Source organism: Natrix helvetica, assembly GCF_964273705.1.
Source record: "Natrix helvetica genome assembly, chromosome: 3".
NCBI lineage: Eukaryota > Metazoa > Chordata > Lepidosauria > Squamata > Natricidae > Natrix > Natrix helvetica.
Genome location: NC_138549.1, coordinates 76,560,232 through 76,582,555, shown reverse-complemented (window position 1 = coordinate 76,582,555; position 22,324 = coordinate 76,560,232). Strand labels below are relative to the sequence as shown.

The window sequence follows — 22,324 nt, the reverse complement described above, 5'->3', positions numbered from 1 at the left end:
GCGATGCTCCGGAGAGAAAGGAGAAATAGTCCAGAGCCTCGGACATTCCCGTTTTCGAAAAGGAATCTCGCTTCAAGCCATTTCCTGCACGAGGGTCCGATCCAAAACAACCAGTTCTGTCTTTCTCGCCCGGGCTCCCTTCCCGCCTTTTCAGAAGTTCAAATTCGTGCGGAGTATAGATGTAACCACTGTATCCGTTTGGAGGAGGCCGAGTTGCACGTGGGTTAAGAGAACCGAACAGCCTTCGACGCTTCACGAAGGGAAGGTCCCGCGGAATCCCTACGGTTCTCCGCAATCTTCAGGACCTCTCGGAACCAGGGACCTCGGTTCCCCAAAAGGTGCTTTCGCAACAATAGCAAGGGAACAGCCCGCTCCCGTTTTCCTGAGCATAAACGCCAATAAATTCATTGGGACTAACTGCAGAGTACCTAAGGATCAGATTGTGCTGGTGGCTTCTGACGTGAACGAATTTCTACTCTGTTTAAATATAGTGCAGTCACGATTCTTATCACCACTATTAGCATTTCAACTTTTTTGTAGAGCGCCATACTAGCAATGTATAGCGTGATCATTCTGGGGATGTACTATAAATGGGAAAAAAGGTTTTATCCCACCACAGTGATAGCATTGTACTCCTGAGGTTTTCAGATTGTACTAACGTAATAATCTTTCCGATTGTTTTAGTAATTATGATAAATTGATTGTATAATTCCAAAACATCAAGTATAAGAAAGGAAGCTCTATTGAACCATTGGATTCAAAGTAGCCATTGTTAGATTTGCGTTTTAAGCAAATTCTAACCAAAAAATTCTCATCTAAGAAGTCCCCAGATCCAAACCATGTTATCACAAACACTAAAGTCTAAAGAAACACCTTATTTTTCAGCAACGCGTCATTAGTAGAGAAGGCAAATCAGACTGTCCTACCTTGCAATGTTGTTTTAACTTTATAGGCATACTTTAACTTGTTTTAACTTTACACTTTACAAGCATAAAGTGATATACTTGCCTGGAAATACGTTTATTGTAAAATAGACCAAAGTCTATATGCAAGGTAGGAAGATGTTGCTAAGGAAAACAAGTAAAACATTTGCATTTCCAACTTTCCTAAAGAACTCTTTCAAATATAAAACAGACAAGCAGTGAGTACAGGCAATATTTATCTAAAATATGGTTTAAATTCAGTGGCAGGTTGCAATCCTAAACATAATGGATGGATTCACATAATCCCCTAAATTGCAAAAACTGGATTAGCAAAACAAACCAACCACATTTTGACCTAATAAACAGTGTGAGATTGGCCCTGTACTCATTTTATATTTCCATGTGTTCCTGAACAAAGGAAATTTCATTGAGAAAACCAACCAACCAACCTCCCTCCCTCCCCCTCCCTTCTTCCCTCCCTCTGTGTGTGTGTGTGTGTGTGTGTGTGTGTGTGTGTGTGTGTACATAACCTATGTTCCCCTTAACCTTAAGGGAACTTTCTTCTGTGCAATGTGTACTCCTATTCTTCAAAAATCATATTTCATTTCTGGCTTGAAGGCCAATTTTACAGACAATATGTTCTTTTTCTTCCTTTAATTCAATAGCCTCTTGCCGACAGTAATTTCTGCCAAGATATTTGTTAAATGTTAAAGAAAAAAATTGTTGTGGGAGGGGGAGCTTAGAAACTCTGAAATGATGTAACAAAAATCCTGTTCTGCAGTTCACAAACTGGGTTGCAAGGGGAAAAAAACAACTGGTGTCCAGCATCCCTCAGGAAAAAAGCAAGCATGACTCCCAGTATATCTTTAAGAACAGCCCTTGAGAGGGTCTTTCAAAGAGGATTATCCTACAACCCACCTGAACTGTAGGTGACCAGATCAACACCCAGAGCTGGGCTCTTCCTTTTCCTAGGCCGCCCTTTCTGGACTGTACCGGTGCCATTGAAGTAAGGCAGGGCCAGGCCGCCACCCTTGGCTGCCAGCTCGGTGTAGCTGAGTGAGGCCGGTGGGTAGGAGGCTGGGTCGGTGCCCTGGAGCAGGCTCTCAAAATGTGCCCGGCAATAGACCACGTTGTCCTTCATGCCAAAATGGTCGCCTGTTGTCAACGTCTTGTTGCACGTGGTGCAGGTGAAGCAGCTGAGGTGATAGACCGAGTCCCGGGCCCGCATCACCATCTCCGAAGCAGAGATGCCCAGGTGGCAGCGGGCACAGCGCTGCACGGAGAACCTTCTGGGGAAAGAGCACATGAGTTAGTGGAGACTGGCCAAGAAGAGTGGGGTACTGGCACTTCAACCCCTCAGGCCTGATTGACTTAGGGTGAAGGTTAGTTGAGTCTGGTTGAGTTTGGGCCAAGGAAAAGTAACATAGCAGTTACAGATCAGGTAAGGGTGGCATCATTGGCTCAAAAAGCATCTGCACTACTCTTTAAATCCAGAGGAAGTGAGGAGAAAGTGGCCTTCTGGATAAGTTCTATCTCTGAACTCCAATTTCATACAGATCACACAGGAAAGGCTGTCTAAAGTTGGACAGACAAAGGGAGAATATAGCCATTGCTTAAAAGCGGTATGGACATCCAGTTTGATGTAGTGGCAAATATGCCAGACAAGAAACCAGGAGACCCTGAGTTCTAGTCTCATCTTAGGCCCAAAGCCAGCTGGGTAATTTTAACCAGTCATTCTCACTTGGCCCTAGGAAGCAGGCAATGACAAAACAGTTCCCAAAAATTTTGCCAAGAAACTTCAAGGACTGGTTCAGACAGCCAGAAGAGTCAAAATTGACCCAAAGGGACAAACAAACAAACAAACAAACAAACAAATAAATAAATAAATAAATAAGAGGATGAGAATAAGATGATCCTTGGATTTAAGTGCTGTGACTGTTTCTTAAACTTTAAATTCTTTTCTTTTATATTCATAATCTGGTACACAAAAAAGACTAAGAGAATTTTCACATGGGGGAGGGGACAGAAGAAAAACACCATTGTATGATGGAAATTAAACTGGGCTCAACTTTACCTTCTTTGTGAATTGATCCCATTGAATTTTATAAAATTTACTTTTGAAATATGCTTGGGATAAGCCCTATAAATCTCATTAATTTCCCCTGGGGGAAGTTCTGTTTTCTTGGGATATCACATAGCCTCCATTTATCAGTCGGCCAAGCATACTGTGCACACCCATCCCGCGTGGTTAATTGATGGTTCAGTTTGTCCTGTAAATACTGCCTGTTTATACTCCACTAACCCAGAAAATTGGGTTAATGGAGTACTCCATAGTGGGTCTTGCACAGTTATTCCCACTTACCTGTGGAACTCAGTGGGGCTACATTTGAATTTACAAGGATTAGGATTGTACTATTACAATTAAGGATAATTCCCTACTATATTTTCATATTATAAGTAGGTGCCTTTTCCATCTACCTAAAAAAATTAAGTAAGATGGCAACCTTCACCGTTTTGTGTAGTGAAGTTTGTATAGTGTATATTGTGAAGCAATGACATTTTATTAACGAAATCAATGAATTAATTTTTAAGGCTGAACCACTCCAGAAAATAAATAAATAAATTAGCATTTTACTGTGGTGGGATGGAGTTATCATCTCATATTTAGGCTACGCCCATCCGGCCATAGTTTCCTCTGAGCACCCACCCACCCACCCCCAAAATATCCTGCGCTGTGTTGATGGGGAAAATAATCTTTTGGTCACCTTTGCCTGGAAAAATCATCATATGTAGTAATTGAACCCACTGAGATATTAAATCTAAGTCTAATCAAGCTTACAGTGATGCTGGGTTGTTTTATAATGGAAGGTAGTGCTCAGAAATGTCAGCTGGCTTCCCCAAAGTAGTATCCCAGAATAAATGAGGGAGGAGGCCAGAACTTCAAGCATATGAGGAAGCTCAGCATCACATTCTCTCCACTCTCAAGCTGACCACCCAAAATATCCCTATTAGCTGCAGTCCCAGGTCTGCAGCATATGCTCTCTGTGTGTGCGTGGGGATGCTCTTTCTGGCTCAATATAACTAAGCTCCTTCGGGATTTCTCAGGTGGAGAGAGCATTCACCCGGCAAGCCCAGAAGCCAGAAAGAGGCAAAGCTCCTTTCCTGCAGCGTAAAATCAAAGAACAGTAAAGAAAGAGGGCCTCTCTACCCACCGGCTTAGTGTTGGTCCCCTCCAGGCGAAAGAGGGCTGCATACAGAGTTTGCTTCTTCCCCGAGTGTGGGATTTATTACCACAACAAGGCATTTGGCCTGGGGGTATGAAATATGGATCCTAAGCAGGCTCTACTATTCTGGCTCCAGATAAACGTTGGGAATCTTCTATCCATTCGCAGAGGAGCCCCACTCAAATGAATGGGTAATCATGTATATACATACACAAAGTCACTCTTTGGTTGTTTGAAAAAAGATAACACTGGAAATAAAGCTTAAGGTTAATTCTAAGTTTAAGAATGTATCTTTTTGAAATTATCAGAAATAAAGCTAAACAAAGCATACCTTGGCTCCTTTCTTACTTTTAGTAGGTATAAGATAAAATTGGAAGCTCTAACCCAACCTTACTTGGAAATAGATTTCACAGAGTTCAAAGGTATTTAGTGTCTCATTTTGTGGGCACCTTAGACACTTTTGTGAAATCAATAGGAAATGGTTCCAAGGATGCTTGAGGCTCTGCTGGAACATAACAATAAAAATGGGAAATACTCACTCAGCACATCGGGAAGGGAGGCTGATAAAAATTTGAATGTATCCCTTTAACAGATAGGCTATAGCCAGGCTACCCAAAGGGCAGTTTCTCATTAACAAGCAAAGTAGAGCAGAGTGCCCAGCGGGAGAGCTTCTGTGCCAAGCCTTTCCTTCGAGGCCCTAGTTAAGGAATGGGTAGATCAACAGCACTCCAACTATAACCCAGGAAAGAACACAGCAGGGGCCCACTGCGGAGAGGAGCTGCAGAGGATATGGTAGGAATACGACTCTTAACCTGGTTACATAGTTAACCCTTTTTTTTCTGAATAGGCAAAATACATTGAAACATAACCTATTCAAAATGGCCCGCACTTGCGTGCGCTATTCACCCAAGCTTTACTAACATTAACACTAATCCAGTTTAACAGGTTGTGCGAATCCCTCTGCTCATGCATTCCTGACCCGATTAAGCGAACTGCATGAACACACAATCTGTAAGAGTTTACAGGTGCAATGCAAGTAAGAGGTCACTAGTGTTGCAGAGACGTTGCACTGATTCTCGGGGAAAGTATTTGGCAAGCGGCTTTCCTGGTGGCTTGACTTTTGCCCTGTCGCTGTTCTAAACAACCGGCTCTTCCTATAGGAAGAAGGCATTTTGTAAAGCTTGATGGAACAGAGAAGGCCTTGCTTGTCAGTTACTTCCCAGCAGTAAGTAAAACGTTTGCATCCCTGCAGCCCAGTAGTGATCTCTGCCCTGGATTTTCCCCCCTGTGCCTCTGAGGGCCTTTTCACACGCATCCAATTCAAAGGGGAATGTGCTCATGTTCAAATGGTCTTCCATAAGCCAAGCACTGTAATCTAGATTTCTCTGGGAGGAAGTGGTGAGAAATGATGGGAGGAACAGATTTAGTACCATATCTGGGACAGGATTTTAAATCACTTGATAGCACTCCTCCCTTTCTTCCAATAGAGGCAAAATGTTTGTTTGTTTGTTTGTTTGTTTGTTTTTCTGATAGAGGCAATTCACACATTTGGTCTTGAAGCATGCGGGGGAGAGCACCTCTGTGCATTGCTTTTACCATAATTTCCAACAAGGCAATTTAGTAAGTGCTGGATGCCATTTATCTATTTTCAGTGGGAGATAAGACCCTGATATTCCCTTATAGTGTTTAATTTACCACCCCAAAAAAGGGGCAGTGCATCTAGTTAAGTGCCAAGGACATTCATACCTGCATAAACTTAACCTCAAGTAACCAAGAGAGGAAAAATAATGTGTCCTGCAAATATGTATGAATGCTCCCTAGGAGATGATTTTTCTCAAGAAAGTTCAGAGCCTAGAGACGTTCACGCAACTCAATCATCCCATTTTATTCACCCCCCCACTCCACCCACCTGCGAGCTGTTACCTGTAATAATCCTCCTTGCAGTAAATGCTGCCGTCCTTAGCAAAGCAGGTGAGTTCTGACTCCAAAGCCAGTTTACATTCACAGCACTTCAGGCAGCGGAGGTGCCACTGCTTGTCCACAGCCAACAAGTAGTAGCGGTCGGAGATTTTGCCCCCGCATCCTGCGCACAGGGCAGGCTTCTCAGGGCTCAGCGGAGGCATGTTCTGCAGAGGGAAGCAAACGTAAGCGGGTCGGGCAAAATCTTACAAGATCAACATCTAATTAGGTGTACTATTTCAGCTTTTTAAAAAATCCATAGCAGAGATATTTCTAACCAAATTCGGGACGCATGTGTAACGGGCCTTAGCTGAAGGTTTACAACGCGATTTGACACAAACCTATTAGATTTCCGTGGTCTGTGTAGTATTTAGTGCCGCTTCATTTCTGTGGAGACCTAAGGAGACTAGGAATTATTATCTCCGTTCCCTAGATTTTAACGGGCGCTAACTTCGTTCCTTGTACCTGCGAGTAAGTCCTGTTGAAGTCTATTATAGGTATTTCGGAAAAAAGGTATAAGCTTTTTTTACTGCACAATAAATCCGGATCCCCTCCATCGACTGGATTTATCCAACGTTAAGCTCTCTGGCTTACCGAATACACCACAATTGTTCGGGCTCACTCATCTTTCCCCCTTCCGTTGGCTGAGCGCGATAGCTGGGTTCACACAAGGCTGCTAAGTCCTCAGGAAACTGAGGACCGCCTAGAAGACGCGGTGGGTGAAGTCAATATTTCTGGTTTAGGTGGCTTTCCATAAAGAACTTTTGCTGAAAGAAACTGTTGGATTTTCCCAAGCCTAAAGCAGACTCTGCCTCAAGCAGGAACTCCCGCTTGCTTCTTCGCTTGCCTTTCACTCCCGCACGTTGTATAGAGTCGCTTTTGCGAAAAGCCGGCGTTTTGACGCGGAAGCTGGAGGGTGGACCCTGGTTGCTGGAGGGTGATAGTGGTCTGAATCCTAGGGCTGAGTTTCAATTGTAGGGTTTACATTCTGCTCAGAGAAGATATAACCCTCGGTTCCTTCGTCCCGGACCAAAATCCCCTTTCCGGCCTTCGGGCAGCCAAGGGATGCGCCCGAAAGCAAGGCAGAAAATCTAGCGAGGGCGAGCCCCGCTGCTTTCGCTTCTTGGAAGCGCAAAAGGCCGAGTTCTAGTTGATTCCTCTTCAAAGCGCGCTTCGGGGATTTATATCCGAGAAAACCTCCCCGGGACAGATTGAGATATGAGCTTGAAGCAGTGTGCTTGCGGGCGGGGGGGCGGGCGGGAGATCTACTGCCCGAGCCATTCACTTTCATTTTCCTGACCTGGGCTCAACTCTAGAACACAATTTGAAAAAGTGTCAGACTACTGAAGGAAAGTAAGAAGAAAGCATCGTTTCATCTTTTTCTTCCTTCAGGGTGTTGTTTACTTAAGCAGAAAAGGTGGTGGTGGTGGGAGAATATAAGCCACCTAAAGTCCTTACTACCTGGATTTTGGGAATGTCCACTAGGAAGGTCAACGGGTAGAAAGACAGCTCAAGCACGTGGCCTATTAAAACAGGTTGTAAGTTTGTTATATGGGTTCAGGAACTAATCATTATTTTTTAAAAAAAAAATCTTTTCCAAATTATCTTTGAATTTAAGAGAGGAAAGAGGAAGATTTAAACCAGTTGGAAAACAATTAAATGTTTTCCACATATTAAAAATATAAAGGTTTGAACCTATCAAGCACAAGGAATAGTGGCAGAATCACAAATGAAACCAATGGTTTTGGTCCCCCCTCCCCTCTGCTTGTCGTCTTCATTATTTGGGCTATTTCCCTCCTTTCTCTCCCCCATAAGACATAAAGAAACTGAAATGATAATGAAACTGTTGCCTTAATGAATTTGGTCTCTGCTGTGCTTGGAGGAGAGTCCAGTTCAAAGAATTATAAGTTTCGGTAGACCCTTACTTGTATTCTTCGTGAATGCACCGGAGTTCCTGGGATTTCTGAGCAAAGGAAATAAATGTCCTTTTTTACCCATCACATACACATACACACACACATACCCCAAGTCCCTTTTCTTGCTTCTGGGGTTCCACAACTTAATTTAGAGTTTTGAAATCTAGTAAGAAACTGTTCTGCTTTTCTGCTTAACGCTCAGAACGACTCCAATTATTGGGCATTTTAAAAGAGAAAAATAAATCTGAGGGTGGGGTGGGAGGGAGACTGAGTCCTAATTGTTTGTTCCGTTTTGTCGATTTGGTTCAGCCTCAGTGCTACTTTTTACAAGTTGTAGCCTTTAGAGCAAATAGAGAAGTGAAGCGATGATAAACCGTTGTTTCTTTCCAATACAAGAAGTTAGAATGAATCTTCAGCAGCACCCTAATAATATAACTAAAATTAATCTGTTTGAAAGTCATCAAAATGCTTAATTCTCATCTGCTGCACTTTTTTTTTTACAAATGATTTGGAATATAAAAGACATCGGAGTCGTTCCAAAAGCTATTGAACTTATTTGGGAATAAATTTAGTAGCCCTCAAATCTTCAAAACAATTTCGTTCTTAAGCCTGTTGGGTTTAGAGTCTCTTGCCCCTTGAGAGCCCTTTCTTCTTAAAGATTCTCCTTAAAAGCCTTTCTTCCAAACTTACTCAGAAAGCAAATGACATTGAGCCTCGCGAGGTTCATTTCTCATTTCGTGAAACTGCCTTGAAAACGACAGCTCCAAATGCCTCGTTTTCAAGATGGCAAGTCGCAGCTTAAATCCTCGACTAGGCAAACTTTCCTGAACTTGCTTCCCAATCTTGATAGGGGCCGGACTTGTGAGAAAGAATCAAAACTTGATATTCAAGCAATTGGGTAGAATCCAAACACCTTAAACACTTTTCAAGAGGAAAGTTAGCTAGGGAAAACTAGACGGACGATTAGGGGAGAGGATGGCAAATCGACTTTAATCCGTTTCATTGGGGAGCAACGCCTCCCTTTCCCTGGAGAAGTTTTTGGAGATCTTGCGCTGGGTCCTGCTCACCCGCCTGCCCACGCGCACACACAAAATAACCACACTTTTACAAAATAGATTGGAACTTGAAAGCCTGACGTTATAACTCAATAGAATTTACTCATGAATAACATATCTTTATGATCGCGCTGTAATGCCCATCTGAGCTTGTTTGTTGTCTTTTTTTTAAAATAACCCAGATGCAAAGAAACAATTGTGATTTTAAAATGGGGTGGTGGTGGTGGTGGTGAACATTTTTTAAAAGACAAGTGGAAACTACTCTTTTGAAAAAGATACCTGGAAGTAAGACTTGAAGAACGTCTCGCTGGGCATTCTCATATACGCGCGCGCGCGCACACACAGACACAAGACATTCCAGTGTCCCTGGGAGGTTCCAGTTACCTTACTTCTAGCATTGGGAGGGGGTCTTTCTCTCTCTCACACACACACAAAATCCACCCTCCTTCATCTCTTCTGTGAAAACCCCGACTTTTTCCCCACTTCTTACCGCTTCCCGGCCATTCATCTGTCCCGCTTTAGCCAGGCGGGATTCGGTCTTGGTCCGCCTCTCCATCTCCTCCATGATCCCCTGGATGTGGCCTCCGGAGATGCCGTGGAAAAGCATGGCTGGGGAACGGAAGGGACACACGTTTCCTTCGGCTCGGCACCCCACTATTTCCATATACAGGCCCCAGAGTCTTGGTTTAGAGCATCCGAATCGCCGGGCGACGGGACGAGCCCGCAGGAGAAGCTTCGTGGCTCCGTAGAGAAGGCAGGTAGCAGCCGAAAACGGGGGGGGGGGAGACTGCCGAGCGGCGCTGGCGGGAATGATCTTGGGGGGGGTCTTTCCCCCGCCTGGCCGGTGCAAAAGACTGGGCTGCTTCCTGAAGAAAGGGCAGGCAAGAAACGGGACGGATCCAAAGGGGAGGGAAAGAAGGGGAAACGGGGAGGGGGGAGAGAAAGAAAGAGAAGGCGACACGAAGTTGAGGCTTGAGCAAACAGAGACAACAACAATAACGGAAAAAATGGTTCACGCAAAAAAGGGGGGGAGGATGAGGGGGAGAGGGTAAAAGACAAAGAAAAGCCAAACAAGATGGGAAATGAGTGGAGTGGGGGCAGGTTAAAACAGAGATCTCCGTTTGCTAGAAAGTTCCTGTTGCTCTTGCTTGGATGTAGGACTGCTGCTTGCTGGAGCTCTGTCCAATTTGTTGGAGACAGAAGCCAACCCAGTTTGGATAATTCAGGAGGAGGAGTCCTCACCCAAGAGCTGCCACCAGCCCCCTGCTCCTCCTCCTCCTGCTCTACAGACAACAAAGAGCTGTCAAACTTCGCCAGCCCCCACTGTGATGGGCAAGCGGTGACAAATATTCCGGAGGAGTGGGTGGGAGAGGGTTTAGACTCCTTCTTTCTATCAACGATAGGGAGGGGAGGATAAGAGGCACCTCCTGGGGATCTTTCAGAGAAGTGGATGCTGGGGGGGGGGGGTCTAGACTGTACTTCTGTGCCCCATCCGCCCATTCTCCAGCTTCCCCCCCATACAGACCTCAAGTTCAAATAATTTTTAACAATGAAAGGGGGGGGGGAATTGGGCAAGGCGGATCTTTGAATGGAACTTTGTTGGAAAGCTGTTCCTGACCGAAGGGAGAAGATTTAGTAGATCGGATGGCCAGATGGACAGATATGAAGAGGTCAGGAAAAATGTAAACTACCAGTAGACCGACTTTCTCAGAGACCATAGGACACGTACTGCAGAAGACTTAAATTTAGGCAAAGCTTTTATTTCTAGACTTGCTGAAGGAACTCCGTTAAGTTTACTTTTCAGAAAAAGCGAATGCTGTTTTATATTAATATTTTATTTTAAAGTGTCAACTCTTTTTCTAGTTCTAATATCTCTGAAGATTTTATAGCAAAGAATTCCACCTAAGAAGCAAGAATGAGAGAAAACAGCCGTTGTACCAATTCCTGTCATTTTGGCAGAACCCTTTGCAGATGGACTAGAATGGCCTTTCTCTTTTCTTCTAGGGAGAAATATTCTCTAAAATCTCCCCGTTTAATTAATTTTACCCAGCTCCAAAAAGAACCCAGCAAACAGATACAATATTTGAAGATGCTAGAAGGATGGGAGAGGGAACTAATTGAAGAAAGTTAACTGATAGCTAAGACAAAAAGAGACTTAGTGCTATATCTCTTAGCAAAAGATTGAAGAATATCAAGTTTGGGCTGTCCATAAAGATAGGAGGGATTTAGTAGGAAGTGCTTTGCTTCAGCTCATAATCTCTTGAGGTTGAGGTGGACCTGCTCATTGGATGAGCTGAATGAATGATTCTGATACTAAACCTGAGACTCACAAAGCATCCATCTCCAGGCAGGCGTAGAGGGGGGGGGGGGAGAGACTCTGCCCCTTCTGTTTTTGGGTTGCTGGTTTTTTTTTTTTTTTTTGGTTCCTTTGAGGCTTGGACCAACACACCATCCCCTTGGATGGAATCCAGATTTTGGAAATCACCATCCCAGGAAACCACACCATTGGTTGCCTGCATTTTTTTCATGGCTATTTTTTCTGCCCAGGGACAGGAGGTGGAACTTTTCTTTCTTGTTGTTTTAAAAATAAAGCATTACTTTTGACTTAGGGATGAAGGAAAAGAAACTCCTTTATGCACCTGTCCATCACACATCCAAATTCAAAAGCAACAGAGAGTCAGGGAAAGTGTTCTTTAAGTCTGGGTAAGTCTCTCTTTCTTCATTTAAGGAGAACCTGAAAGAACTACAGGGCAGTTCCACGGGGCAGAGAAATCCAAACAAGTGAAATAAACCTGCAGGTGTGCACTTACTTGTGTCACTTCCTTTTTCTTTCTTTTTATTGGAACTCAAAACCCAGGACAGCAGGACTGTCTGCTGATGTTAACTCAGATTAGTCTGAGAAGTTGAAAAAGCATCCCAGAGGGAGACAGTAGCAAATAATTTCCTTATTGTTCCTTTAAAAACTGTATGGAAATGTCCATGAAGTCACAAAAAATGAAAAATGAAAGTCAATGAAAACTTAAGTTGACTTCATGGAATCAAGAGATAAATGTTTAGTTGGGGGGAAAAGGAATCCCAAACAAATGTTCTAGGAAGTACTGTGGGGAAAAATTAAGAATACAGATCTGATCCTTTGCCCACCACCTACATCAATATTCCCCAAAAATGAATGGCCAAAAAGGAGTCAGCTGTAAGAATGAAATGGCGAAAGGGACATGACTCTGCTCCTTTTGAACTTCAAAACAGAATTTCCACTGATTGAATAGAGCAGAAATTGTCATCCAGCAGAGTACCACTGCAGGAAAGTTGGGTAACTGGGCTTAATTATCTTAACTCTTACCCCCCAATTAAATGTCAGAGATTGTGTTTGTAGGGCTTGCTTACCCCTAGTTAGCTTTACCATGGGTGGCTGAATTAATTCAATGTTCAGGCTTCTCTGTGTACTCTGAATCATAAACAGGCTGGGCTAAAAATGTGCTTGGCTTGCATGAAATTACTTAATTGTTTTCAACGTGCAACAACCCAGGGCTGCTCTATTTTGGCCCCTTCCTGTTCATTTTGCTCAGCAGGATTTTGGACTTCTGCCCCAAAGTCCTACCCTGGCAGGTCTACACAGTAATGGACTCTAATTGTGTCCAAATAAATGTGCTTACTAAAGCGACCTTACCTTGTCAACTTGGGCATACCTGCTCAGAAATGAGTTGAGTTTAATTTTAGTGCATGCTAATTATTAAGTCCAATGTGCTCAATGAGAATTAATGGGTTTCAATGTAAGTATGGTTAATGTGCTGGTAGGTGCAATCTTATCTTATTAGAGTGCCGTTCTGTTCTTGACTGCTCAGGAGTAAGTCCAACTTGTTTTTATGATTTCCATCCCCAGATAATTGGGTGATGTGATCTACAATTATGTATGCTGGATTCTGTACATGCAAGTTAGTGCATTAAATCAGCTTACTTTTTTTTAAAGTGAACTTGGAGAAGAGTTGGTTAACACCTTGCAACTAAGACTCAGTAGAATAAAGGGCAGGAGCAGGGAAAGAGAAATTGACAGCCTTCTGTCACTTCCTGCCCTCCAGTTTTTCTGAGCTACTGGTCAGTGCCTATTGGGTCACTAACTACTGGACCAGTAGTGATGGAATAGTATACCAAGCCAGCTGGAACACTCCAGGCTGGGAAAGCCAGGTTAGAGTTTGGAGAGAACATAAAGATTTTATGCAAGAGCAGTTAAAGGTGGTTATTTTTTTAGCTGAAGTATAAAGCTAGGCCAAGCAAAATTTAAGAGTTGGACAAGCCACATCTTATATTTCTATTAGTTAGACACCCCGCTCTTGCATAATAAAAAGTAAAATCGAATGTATAGTATTGAAGGAATTTTGTTTTGAAGTGAAATTAATGGCTCAGTCAGTTTACTAATTTTTATCATTATTTTTGTCCATCAAATGATTCTTTTCTATCAATATTAATTGTATGGTGCATACAAGGGCTGTCCTGATTGACCATCTTTGGAAACCAGATTCTTAACTGGATCTGTGCTACATAGAGTCCCCCCCCCCCCCAATGAGTAATGTTCCTCTACCCATCTGAACACGGAGAGAAAGTAGCCCAAGAAACACAAACCCAATACTTATTTTTAAGTTTAAACCTTACTGGCTTGCAGAAGTAAAAAGAAAGCAGTCCCATTCCTGGACTTCTACTGAAACCAATATCCCATTTGAATATCGGGTCCTGACTAGCAGATGTGCTGATGTGAATGAAGGGCAACCAGAAACCTGGGCTAAACTAATTGTCTGCCGTTGTGTTAATCAATTCTCAGCTAATCTTTTTTCTATAGTTTTTTTTTTCTCTCTCTCTCCTTTCCCTTGGGAAGATTTAGCCCAATGGGTACCTCTCTTCATAAGGGACTCCATCGTTTTCAACTCCTGCAGTCTCTGCCTGCGAGGCAAATAATCAGAAAAGGGGATGGCTTGAAAGACCTCAAAACCCACAAGAAGGAATGTGCAGGATCAGAGGAACGGCCTCACTAGCTGTTCATACAAAGGCCAAAAGGCCCCACACTGAGAGCATTAGTGGTCAGAGCCTGTTCGCCTTCGGTATAGCCAATTAAACGCCAGTAATGGGAGATGGTTCCCTATCAATACCAGTTGTCAGTTATCGAAACTTGGCAGTGTCATCAGGGCAAAACCTTAGGACAAAACTGTGAGCCCTCCCCACTTTCCAGCGAGAGCTGTAGGAGGCTCCCTAATGAAACAGACTGGGAGAAATGGGAAAAATAAAGGGCATTCATTGTAGCTTTGCTTGCACAACATGCTTACTTGATTAAGCATGTTGTGCAAGCAAAGAACATATGTGGTACAACATGCTTACCTGATTTAACGATAAAGGGTTACCCAGCTGTATACACTGAGCTGTACTGACTATATTGAACCATGCACAGAGCAAGAGGGCTCAGTTCAGCCAACACACCAAGCCCTAACAAAGTATGACTCAGACAAGAGTAGCAACTTAGTCTTTCACAGGACTGACTAAGCATCTCGTGTAACTGTGGACCACATCCCTGTAAATAACGGTAGATCTTTCAAAGTTCGTGAATACCCAGATTCTAAGTCAGTCTAATGGACTAAGCTACACCACTCCTTCTCTAGATGCCTTGTGCGTCCCCCCCCCTGTCTCCCCCCCCCAAGAACACAATAGGAACACGGAACATATCTTTCTTGCTTCCTCTTTTCTTCTCTTTTCCCCTCCCCCCCCGAAAAAGAAGAAACACGTTAAAGTAAAACTAATACAATGGCAAGAACAGAAGGAAAACCTTCCAAAAATACCTTCAGTTTTAAAGGGTATTATGGGATCCCTTTGTCTGGATTACGCCGTAAATGTTGCCCGAGAATGGGGGACAATAGCATTCAACTCAATTTTCCCCAGAACAGAACAGACTTATCCCTTAATGTATTGTAGCTAACCACATCGAACTGAATATACATATTTCGCTATATTAAATAATCATGACTCGGTTTTTACTACACAACTTTTTTCAGCCTTCCTGGCAGGGTCGTTGTGAACATCAGGATGAGACGGAATGCTTATAGTCACTTCCACTTCCACTTTGGACATATTGGGTGCGATCGGTTCCCCGGGAAGCCTGCCCCGCACAGAACTTGGGTGGGAGAGAGCAGAAGGCTGCCTGACTCCCACGGAGCCGATTGGGAAGTACAGCTTGTCCGCAGGTAAACCCGCTTTTGGGACCATGCTGATTGGTTTCTAGCCCCCCTGCGACTCCAAAACTTTCCTGCCTCAGGTGCGGAGTTTCCAACTGCCTTTGTTGACAGCTAAAGGCAACTCTCCATTGCTCACCTTTCCTCTTCTCTAAACCCTTTTTTTGTCTTCTCCCCACCCACCCCATGTCTCTTTTTCTCTCCTTGGGAAGGAGGAGGAGAAGAACGAGGCAAAGGAGCCGCCTCTGAAGAAAAGCGGCCCAAATGGAGAGAGTGGGGGGAGGGAGGGAGGGAGCGTGTGTGCGTGTGCGTGTGATGGCAAGAAACAGAAAAGGGTTGCATGAAAGGGAGGCTAGACACCAATGAAAAGGTCTTCTCTCCCCTTCCACGGAGTGTAGAGAGGCAACAGACAGGTGAATGCAAAAAGGACGAGTCTCTTACAGGAAACCCAGCTTCCCTGGTCACCATAGATACATTGGGTCGCTGGTTGCAATTATTCTCAGGTAGGGAGGGATGGGGACTTTTTTTTGGCCAGCGTTAGAAGGTCCAGATCAAGTGTTCTACAAAGAGGCCACATTAAAATGGCGAAAGATAGCAGAGGGTGACCAAGGGTCTTTCAAACGTCCCAGTTGGGCAGTTATAGCACAGCAGGCATCTCAGCTGGTGGTAGCCCCTAGCTGCCCTTGTTGGGCTGCCCAAGTTAGCAGACTGGTCAGTTTTGGGATCAGAGACGACTCCGAAAACTCAGAGTTGTAGGAGGAATCGGTAGAGATTGGAGAACAGCTTGAATGAATAGCCTTGTGGCACAGAGGTCTCTGCGAAATCGCTGGAGTTGAGCTCGGCAGGAAAGAGACTTTACATAAAGGCGGGGGAGGTGAGGGGGGAGAGAATTTGTCTTTCCAGGCGGGACGAGGAGGTCGCAACAGCTTGCCAAGGGGCAAATCCCTAGACGGGCGACAGCTCGGGGGCACCGGACGGTGAGCCTCACAGCGAGCGTCGGAACAAAACACTTGGCAGCCAGCCGGAGAAAAAAGAAACCGCGCTTTGGCAGAAATTTGCTCCGAGTGGACAGACAGACAGACAGACCGACCCGCACGCACACATATCTGGAAGATTATCGGGAAGACAAAGGGCTGAGCCGCAGGCGGATCCAGCAGCAGCTTGATTTTGCTCTAGGAAAAAAAATATTCGCGAGAGGATTAAGAACCGCCAAAATAATAATAATAATAATAATAATAATAATAATAATAATAATAATAATAATAATAATAATAATAATAATAATAATAATAATAATAATAATAATAATAATAATAGAGGAAAGGCGGGAGAATATTTTACCTCACGCGGTTCCTCTCTTACTCATGATATTTACACGCGGGGCAGGATCCCGCCCAAGTCTCCCTTTCACTACCCGCATCTGAGGCAATGGCGGAAAACGAATGGCTTGGCTTCGGCCCTTCTCTCCTTATTGAAAGGGGCCCAAATGGGGACCATAAGAAAATCGGGTGCGCGAACAAGGGTGCGCAGCGATTTCAGCTGGATCAGAGCAGTTCTTTCCTAGTTGTTCTCGCAGGGTCCAATTCAAGCTTTCTTTCTCTCTTGTTCTAGTCTTACCGGCTTCTCGACCTTTCTGTTCATTCGAGGGAACGAGCTTTAAAGGCCTCGAGAGACGGCCCTGAGAAGTCCCTACTTCCCCCTTGGCCACCGGCGCTCGCCCAATTGAGCTCCAAAGCGGGCAAGCCACCCCGTTGGTAGGAAGAAACGATCCCGAGCCCGGATTTTTCCTTCCCGGAATGGGACGGCTTTCCTCCCAACGGTCCTAGTTTGGCTGACCAAGAACTTATTTTAAGAGCCTCGTCCGCACTCTTATTTTAAACCCCTTTTGCTCCCGATGTTCTGAAGAAGGGAGCTGGTTTGAGAATATTTTACCTCACGCCGGAGGAAAGGCGAGAATATTTTACCTCACACGGTTCCTTTCACACTCATGCGCTTTACATGCGGAGCAGGAGGCGGCCCAAGTCTCCCTTTCGCCACCCGCCTCTGAGGAAATCTTGAGGAAGGGATCCTGAGGGATTCAGCCCGCCATCTCCCGCCCCCCCCCCCTTTCGCTTACTTTCCCTCCCTCGGCAGCTTTGACGAAAAACCGCCCTTTTGGCGGAGGCGAGCTCGCCCAGGCTAGAACGGAGCTCGCTCGAGAGAGCTAACCCCAAGCGGCCGAAAGGGAACCGTCCGCGGCTGCCAACTTCAGAAACGCGATTAGAGATAGGAAGGTGGCCTCCGTCCAAGTCTGGATCTGTGTCTCCCTGCCCCCCTCCCACGCTTTTTTCCCTCGCTCCCGGTCGCTTGGCAGCAGGGATGCGCCTGAGCTGAGGAGCGCCTGTTGCCAACCGGAGACGAAAGTCCGCAGTCCCCAGAGCGCGTCTCGAGCGCACCGCCCGCTAAAAGAAAAGGGCTCGAGGAGCAAAGTGGGGAAGGAAAGAAGAGAAAAGGGCTTGGGGAAAAGAGTGGGGAAAGAAAAGAGAAAAGAGCTTGAGGAGAAAGATGGGGGAGGGAGAGAACGGGAAAGCCTGAACAGTGCTCTCGAGGGAGCAAAAATGGATCAGCCGGGCTGATAAGCGAAGAGAATGTGCTTCTCTCTTGGCTGCCCGGTCGCAAGTCTGACGAGGCGCCCAGTTGGGGAACTGGAGGGGAGAGCACAATCTTCAAACCCTAAGGAGGAGCGGGAGGGGGGGGGAGGTCTGAAACCCTTTCCCTGGCAGACGGTGCCTAATCGCAACCTTGTTGAAGTTCCGTAGTCGGGTTCAGATAAAGGAGACTCAGATGAACCCATCTTCATTGTCTACATGTTAACCCCATCGGACAGATACCTGCCTGGGTTATTGTACTATGTGCTGCTCGTTAGGATTTCTTCCTAGGTTTCAAGAACGGCAGCCAAGATTTACTTGAAGCGATTCAAGAGAGGTGTTGATTTTGCCAACTCTCACGCCCCCCCACCCCCAAGCCGGTTCTTTCTTAACGAGGAATAAAGGGGATGGGTTTGGGATGGCGTGGAAGGGAAGGGAGGGCAGGAAGCAGTGATGTAACCGGGAGATGGAGGTTGGTCCTTGTTTCTAGTAAAGGATTCCTGTGCTAATTAAAATAAACAAGCGGAGAGCTGTACAAAATAGGGGGCAGGAGCAACTGGGAGAGTGTCTTCCTCTCCTCTCTTCCCCTCCCTCCCCTTCGTTACTACTCCTCCACATTAAACTGATACCAGTTTTTCATCCCTTTCCAGCTTCTTTCTTATTTACAGTTCTATTATTATCTTATATCATATTCAGAGCCGTCAGAAAGGAAATAAAACCCACAGTAGAAAGGCAGCGTCCTACCTGGAAGTATCAGTCCGCAGTCAGCTATCGGGTATTAAGACAGCCCTGCTGGTAAAGGGGAAAAGTAGAGCCACGACCATGATTGGAATCTACTGATGAATGAAAATGACAAATCTCGCTCGCTCGCTCGCTCTCTCCCCCACCCCGCTTCCCCCTCCCATAGAGGGATCGAAGGGAGGGATCGAGGGATTCCTTTGGGGGGGGGGGTGCCTATCCTTCAGTTTGCCAGGACTGAGATCTCACTGAGGTTCTTGACGGAAGTACCTCGGCTTCGATTCCTGGCTGTTGCCTTTTTGGACGGAAAGTGTGCATGCGTTATAAGAAAACTAGGGGAAAGCGTTACGGGATGTCTAAAGCGAGCCACACCTCTCACTCGCTGCCGTCAATCTAATACGAGCTGATGTATTGATGCGCGGAGGAGACCTCGCCGGCCAACGAAAGCGCAACTTATTTATGGGATCGTTGTTCGCCTATACATGCACACCCAGCAGACCTACAACGTTCCTCATTGACAGCGAGTCCCTCCCGAGATCCGTGGAGGGAGTGACGGCTTTTTCTTTAGGGCTACAGACACAATTGATTGTGGCAAAACAACAGGGATGAATGCTGGCGAAAACGCCGTAAAAAAAGCGAAGAGATTTTCCTCTTGATAGAGACCCCTAAAACCACACAAGTGGAAATCCAAGGCTTTCTGCCGGGCATTGGAGAAAATCGACTGCGCAAAACCCCGGTAAATGAATTGGTTATTTGTGATAGCCCCAGTTCATTCTTCCTTATCAATCTCGCGACGACTGTATCCTAATTTCAAGGCAACAATCCTAAAACAGTTACCCAGGCGTCAGCCCAACTGATTTCCTTCTGCGTAGGCCTTGCATGGGCGCTAATTTGAAATTTCGATTTTTCATGGGTGCATAGGATCAACTCTGAAATAAGTACAAATGTCAAAGTAACAGGCTTCCCATTTGGTACTGGTTTGAAAAATACAGGCTTTTTGCCCGAACATGGTTGAGGGATGGTGGGGGAGGATAAATGATTAATACTGAGGGGAAATAATTCCCAAGTGAATATGAGAGAGATTTCACTCAAGAGTTCTGTTTGCAGCTTCGTTTTCTAAAAATCCATTTATATTTCGGTTTTCCTCAAGCAGCTTGTTCAGAAAAAAATAAATAAAAAGTAGAGAATGTATTCATGGGGGTTGGAGAGAGGGCTCTCTTCTTGTTTTGTTGGAGAAGAAAAGATGAAGCACATTTCTTGTCAATATAATTAAGTGGCCTGTTTATTTTCAACCTTCCTAAATCTATATTTTAGATATTCTTGCCGTTTACAGTCACCCTACTTCATCAATGTCAAAATCAAAAGGCAAGGTGTAGCCTTAACCTAGCCCTGTGATATCTCATTAAATTTTAAAGGGGCAGGATTGGGGGGGGTCTTAACTTTGCCAGGATCGTATCTGATGACACTTAGAACCTCCGGGGGCAATATAAGAATGGAATGGTAGTCATTCTAAAAAAGCCCGCTCCTTCAACCCAAATAAATGCTAAAATGCATCTATCTAATTATTTTGGTAACGATTTGGTGTATACTAAGTAAAACAAGAAAAGACCTTCGTCCCTCCCCTCCCGCTATTCCTCCAAAGTCTCTTATCTTCTCCCCACCAGCCCCCAAATTAGTTGTACTCTTGGTCACTGAGAACAAATCCATACAGACCGAGAAGAGGAACCAAAGGCTAGTACCATTTCCAAACACCCAGCATTTGTGTTCCACAGAGAAATGTATGCACGCACGCACCGTCAGAGACCGAGCGAAAATAAAACCACCTTAAGATTGTTGCTCTTCTTAGTCAGAATACCTGAAGAATAAGGTTAGATTCTTCCTCCCCCTCCTCTCAGCGCACCCATCACCTCACGTCTAATGAATTCGACCCACTAACCAGAATAAGGTAGTCGACTACCGGGTTGTACTACTTCAGTTCGCTCCCAGGTAGGCAAGGGAATACCACCTCTTAAATAGTTCCTAAAATTTAAAAATCAGAAAATAAAATAAACAGCCCCACCCAACATCGTCCCCTTTCCAGGGTGCATTACTTTACTCTTCACAGACCTCTGTTTTAGACAACAGAGAGGCCAATAGAAAAGAGGGGTGTCGGGAGAAGAGGGCATTCTCAAAAGCAATCCCTCACCTGCAGTCTGAAGTGGTACGGTCTCAGATTATACCATCTCTCAAACCTAGCGCTTCCCGCTACTGCTCGTTCGGCGCCTTCGTCACATGGTATCCTCAAACTCCCGTTGGAGCCCCGAGTAGTCCCCCGGGAGGTTACGCCTCGATTCTGTTCTCTTTTCCCGGTTCTTGCTTCTTTGTGGGAACCAACTCCCACCCCCCTCTGGTGTTCCTCAGCGCTTTTAAAAATAAAAGGAAGATTATAATGCTGTTATACCCATATTTGCAACGCTTTATTATTGGCTTTTTAAAAAAATAGATAAAAAACCATTTGAGAAGGTGGTCTCACTTTACACACACACACACACACACACACACACACACACACACACAAAACCACCTTCCTGTTACTAAATGTCCGTCCCAGTTTACATTTAACAAGTTAATAGCTTGAGATCAATGTCTAAGGTAAAGTTGGCATTAGAGGGGAAGCAGAAATCAATTTCTTCTTGTTTCTTCCCTGGAAGGTATTGTTAAGGAGACAAGATTGGACAGTATCCTGGGACAGTGAGGGAGTGGGGTTACAGATTTCATCCTGCAAGATTTTATGTTTTCTCGGTCTGAATAGATGGAGCTTAGACGGAAGGCAATAGGGAAAGCATTGAAAAGGGGACAATGGAAGTAGATGTCTTCTGTCAGATAAAAGCGGAGCACTTGCTGAAAACCATACAGGGTTAGGTGATAGGTGCCTCTTTTGAATATGATAAGAAAAAATCACAAGGGCATTTGGGCTTTTTATATTCCAAGAAGAACCTTAAACTTTCTTCTAGAAAGAATCTCTTCTTGGAGCTCTCCGGACAGATAAGTCCTTGTGCATGCCTCTCCCCTTTCGAGGACATTCCCATTTACTGCAGTTGTCAGCCCAGGACAAGCAAGCAGAAAACCCATCACTGCTGGTGGTGCTTTAAGAGCAATCCGTGGCAGCTTTGTGTAGAAGGCAGTGGATTACCACAATAGTATTTCCACACATGGAGGCTTTATAGGGCTATGTAGTTGTTGCTATGAAGCATCAGATTAGGAAGACAGGCTTTATCTCATTCTTGGATTAAATTGAACTTTAAGTAAGGCAAATTGTTTGTTTTTATGTCATCAAATCATATCATATTCTTTAAGACTCCACGGACCACAGCCAAGTCCCCCATGTCCTTGACTGTCTCCTGGAGCTTGGTCCCATTTATATTCATTGCACAGATGACACTATCTAACCATCTTATCCTCTGCCATCCCTTTCTCCTTTTGCCTTCAATTTCCCCCAATATCAGGATCTTTTCCAATGAGAGACAACTGTGGCTTAGATGCAATTGATCATGCCTGGAGCCAAGTGCCACTGGTAGCACAAACTGCAATTCTGGATATCTTGAGCCATAATCTATGTGTCAGACCTCAATCTGCCAATATGCTCCAACAGATCTATGATATTGCTCCTTTGAGAAATGCATAAAACCTGCTA

At 44.7% G+C, this 22,324-nt stretch overlaps 1 protein-coding gene across 1 annotated transcript; it reads right to left on the bottom strand.

Annotated features, from left to right (window-relative positions):
- Positions 1-224: 224 nt before the first annotated feature.
- LHX9 (LIM homeobox 9) lies at positions 225-20,538 on the bottom strand (the record flags this gene model as incomplete). Its single annotated transcript, XM_081949154.1, has 5 exons — positions 20,507-20,538; positions 9,568-9,943; positions 6,071-6,273; positions 1,842-2,212; positions 225-382 (listed from the first exon to the last, which is right to left on the bottom strand). The coding sequence occupies exons 2-5, from the start codon at positions 9,739-9,741 to the stop codon at positions 225-227; spliced, it is 906 nt and encodes a 301-aa protein (XP_081805280.1). The 5' UTR covers positions 9,742-9,943; positions 20,507-20,538.
- Positions 20,539-22,324: the final 1,786 nt, after the last annotated feature.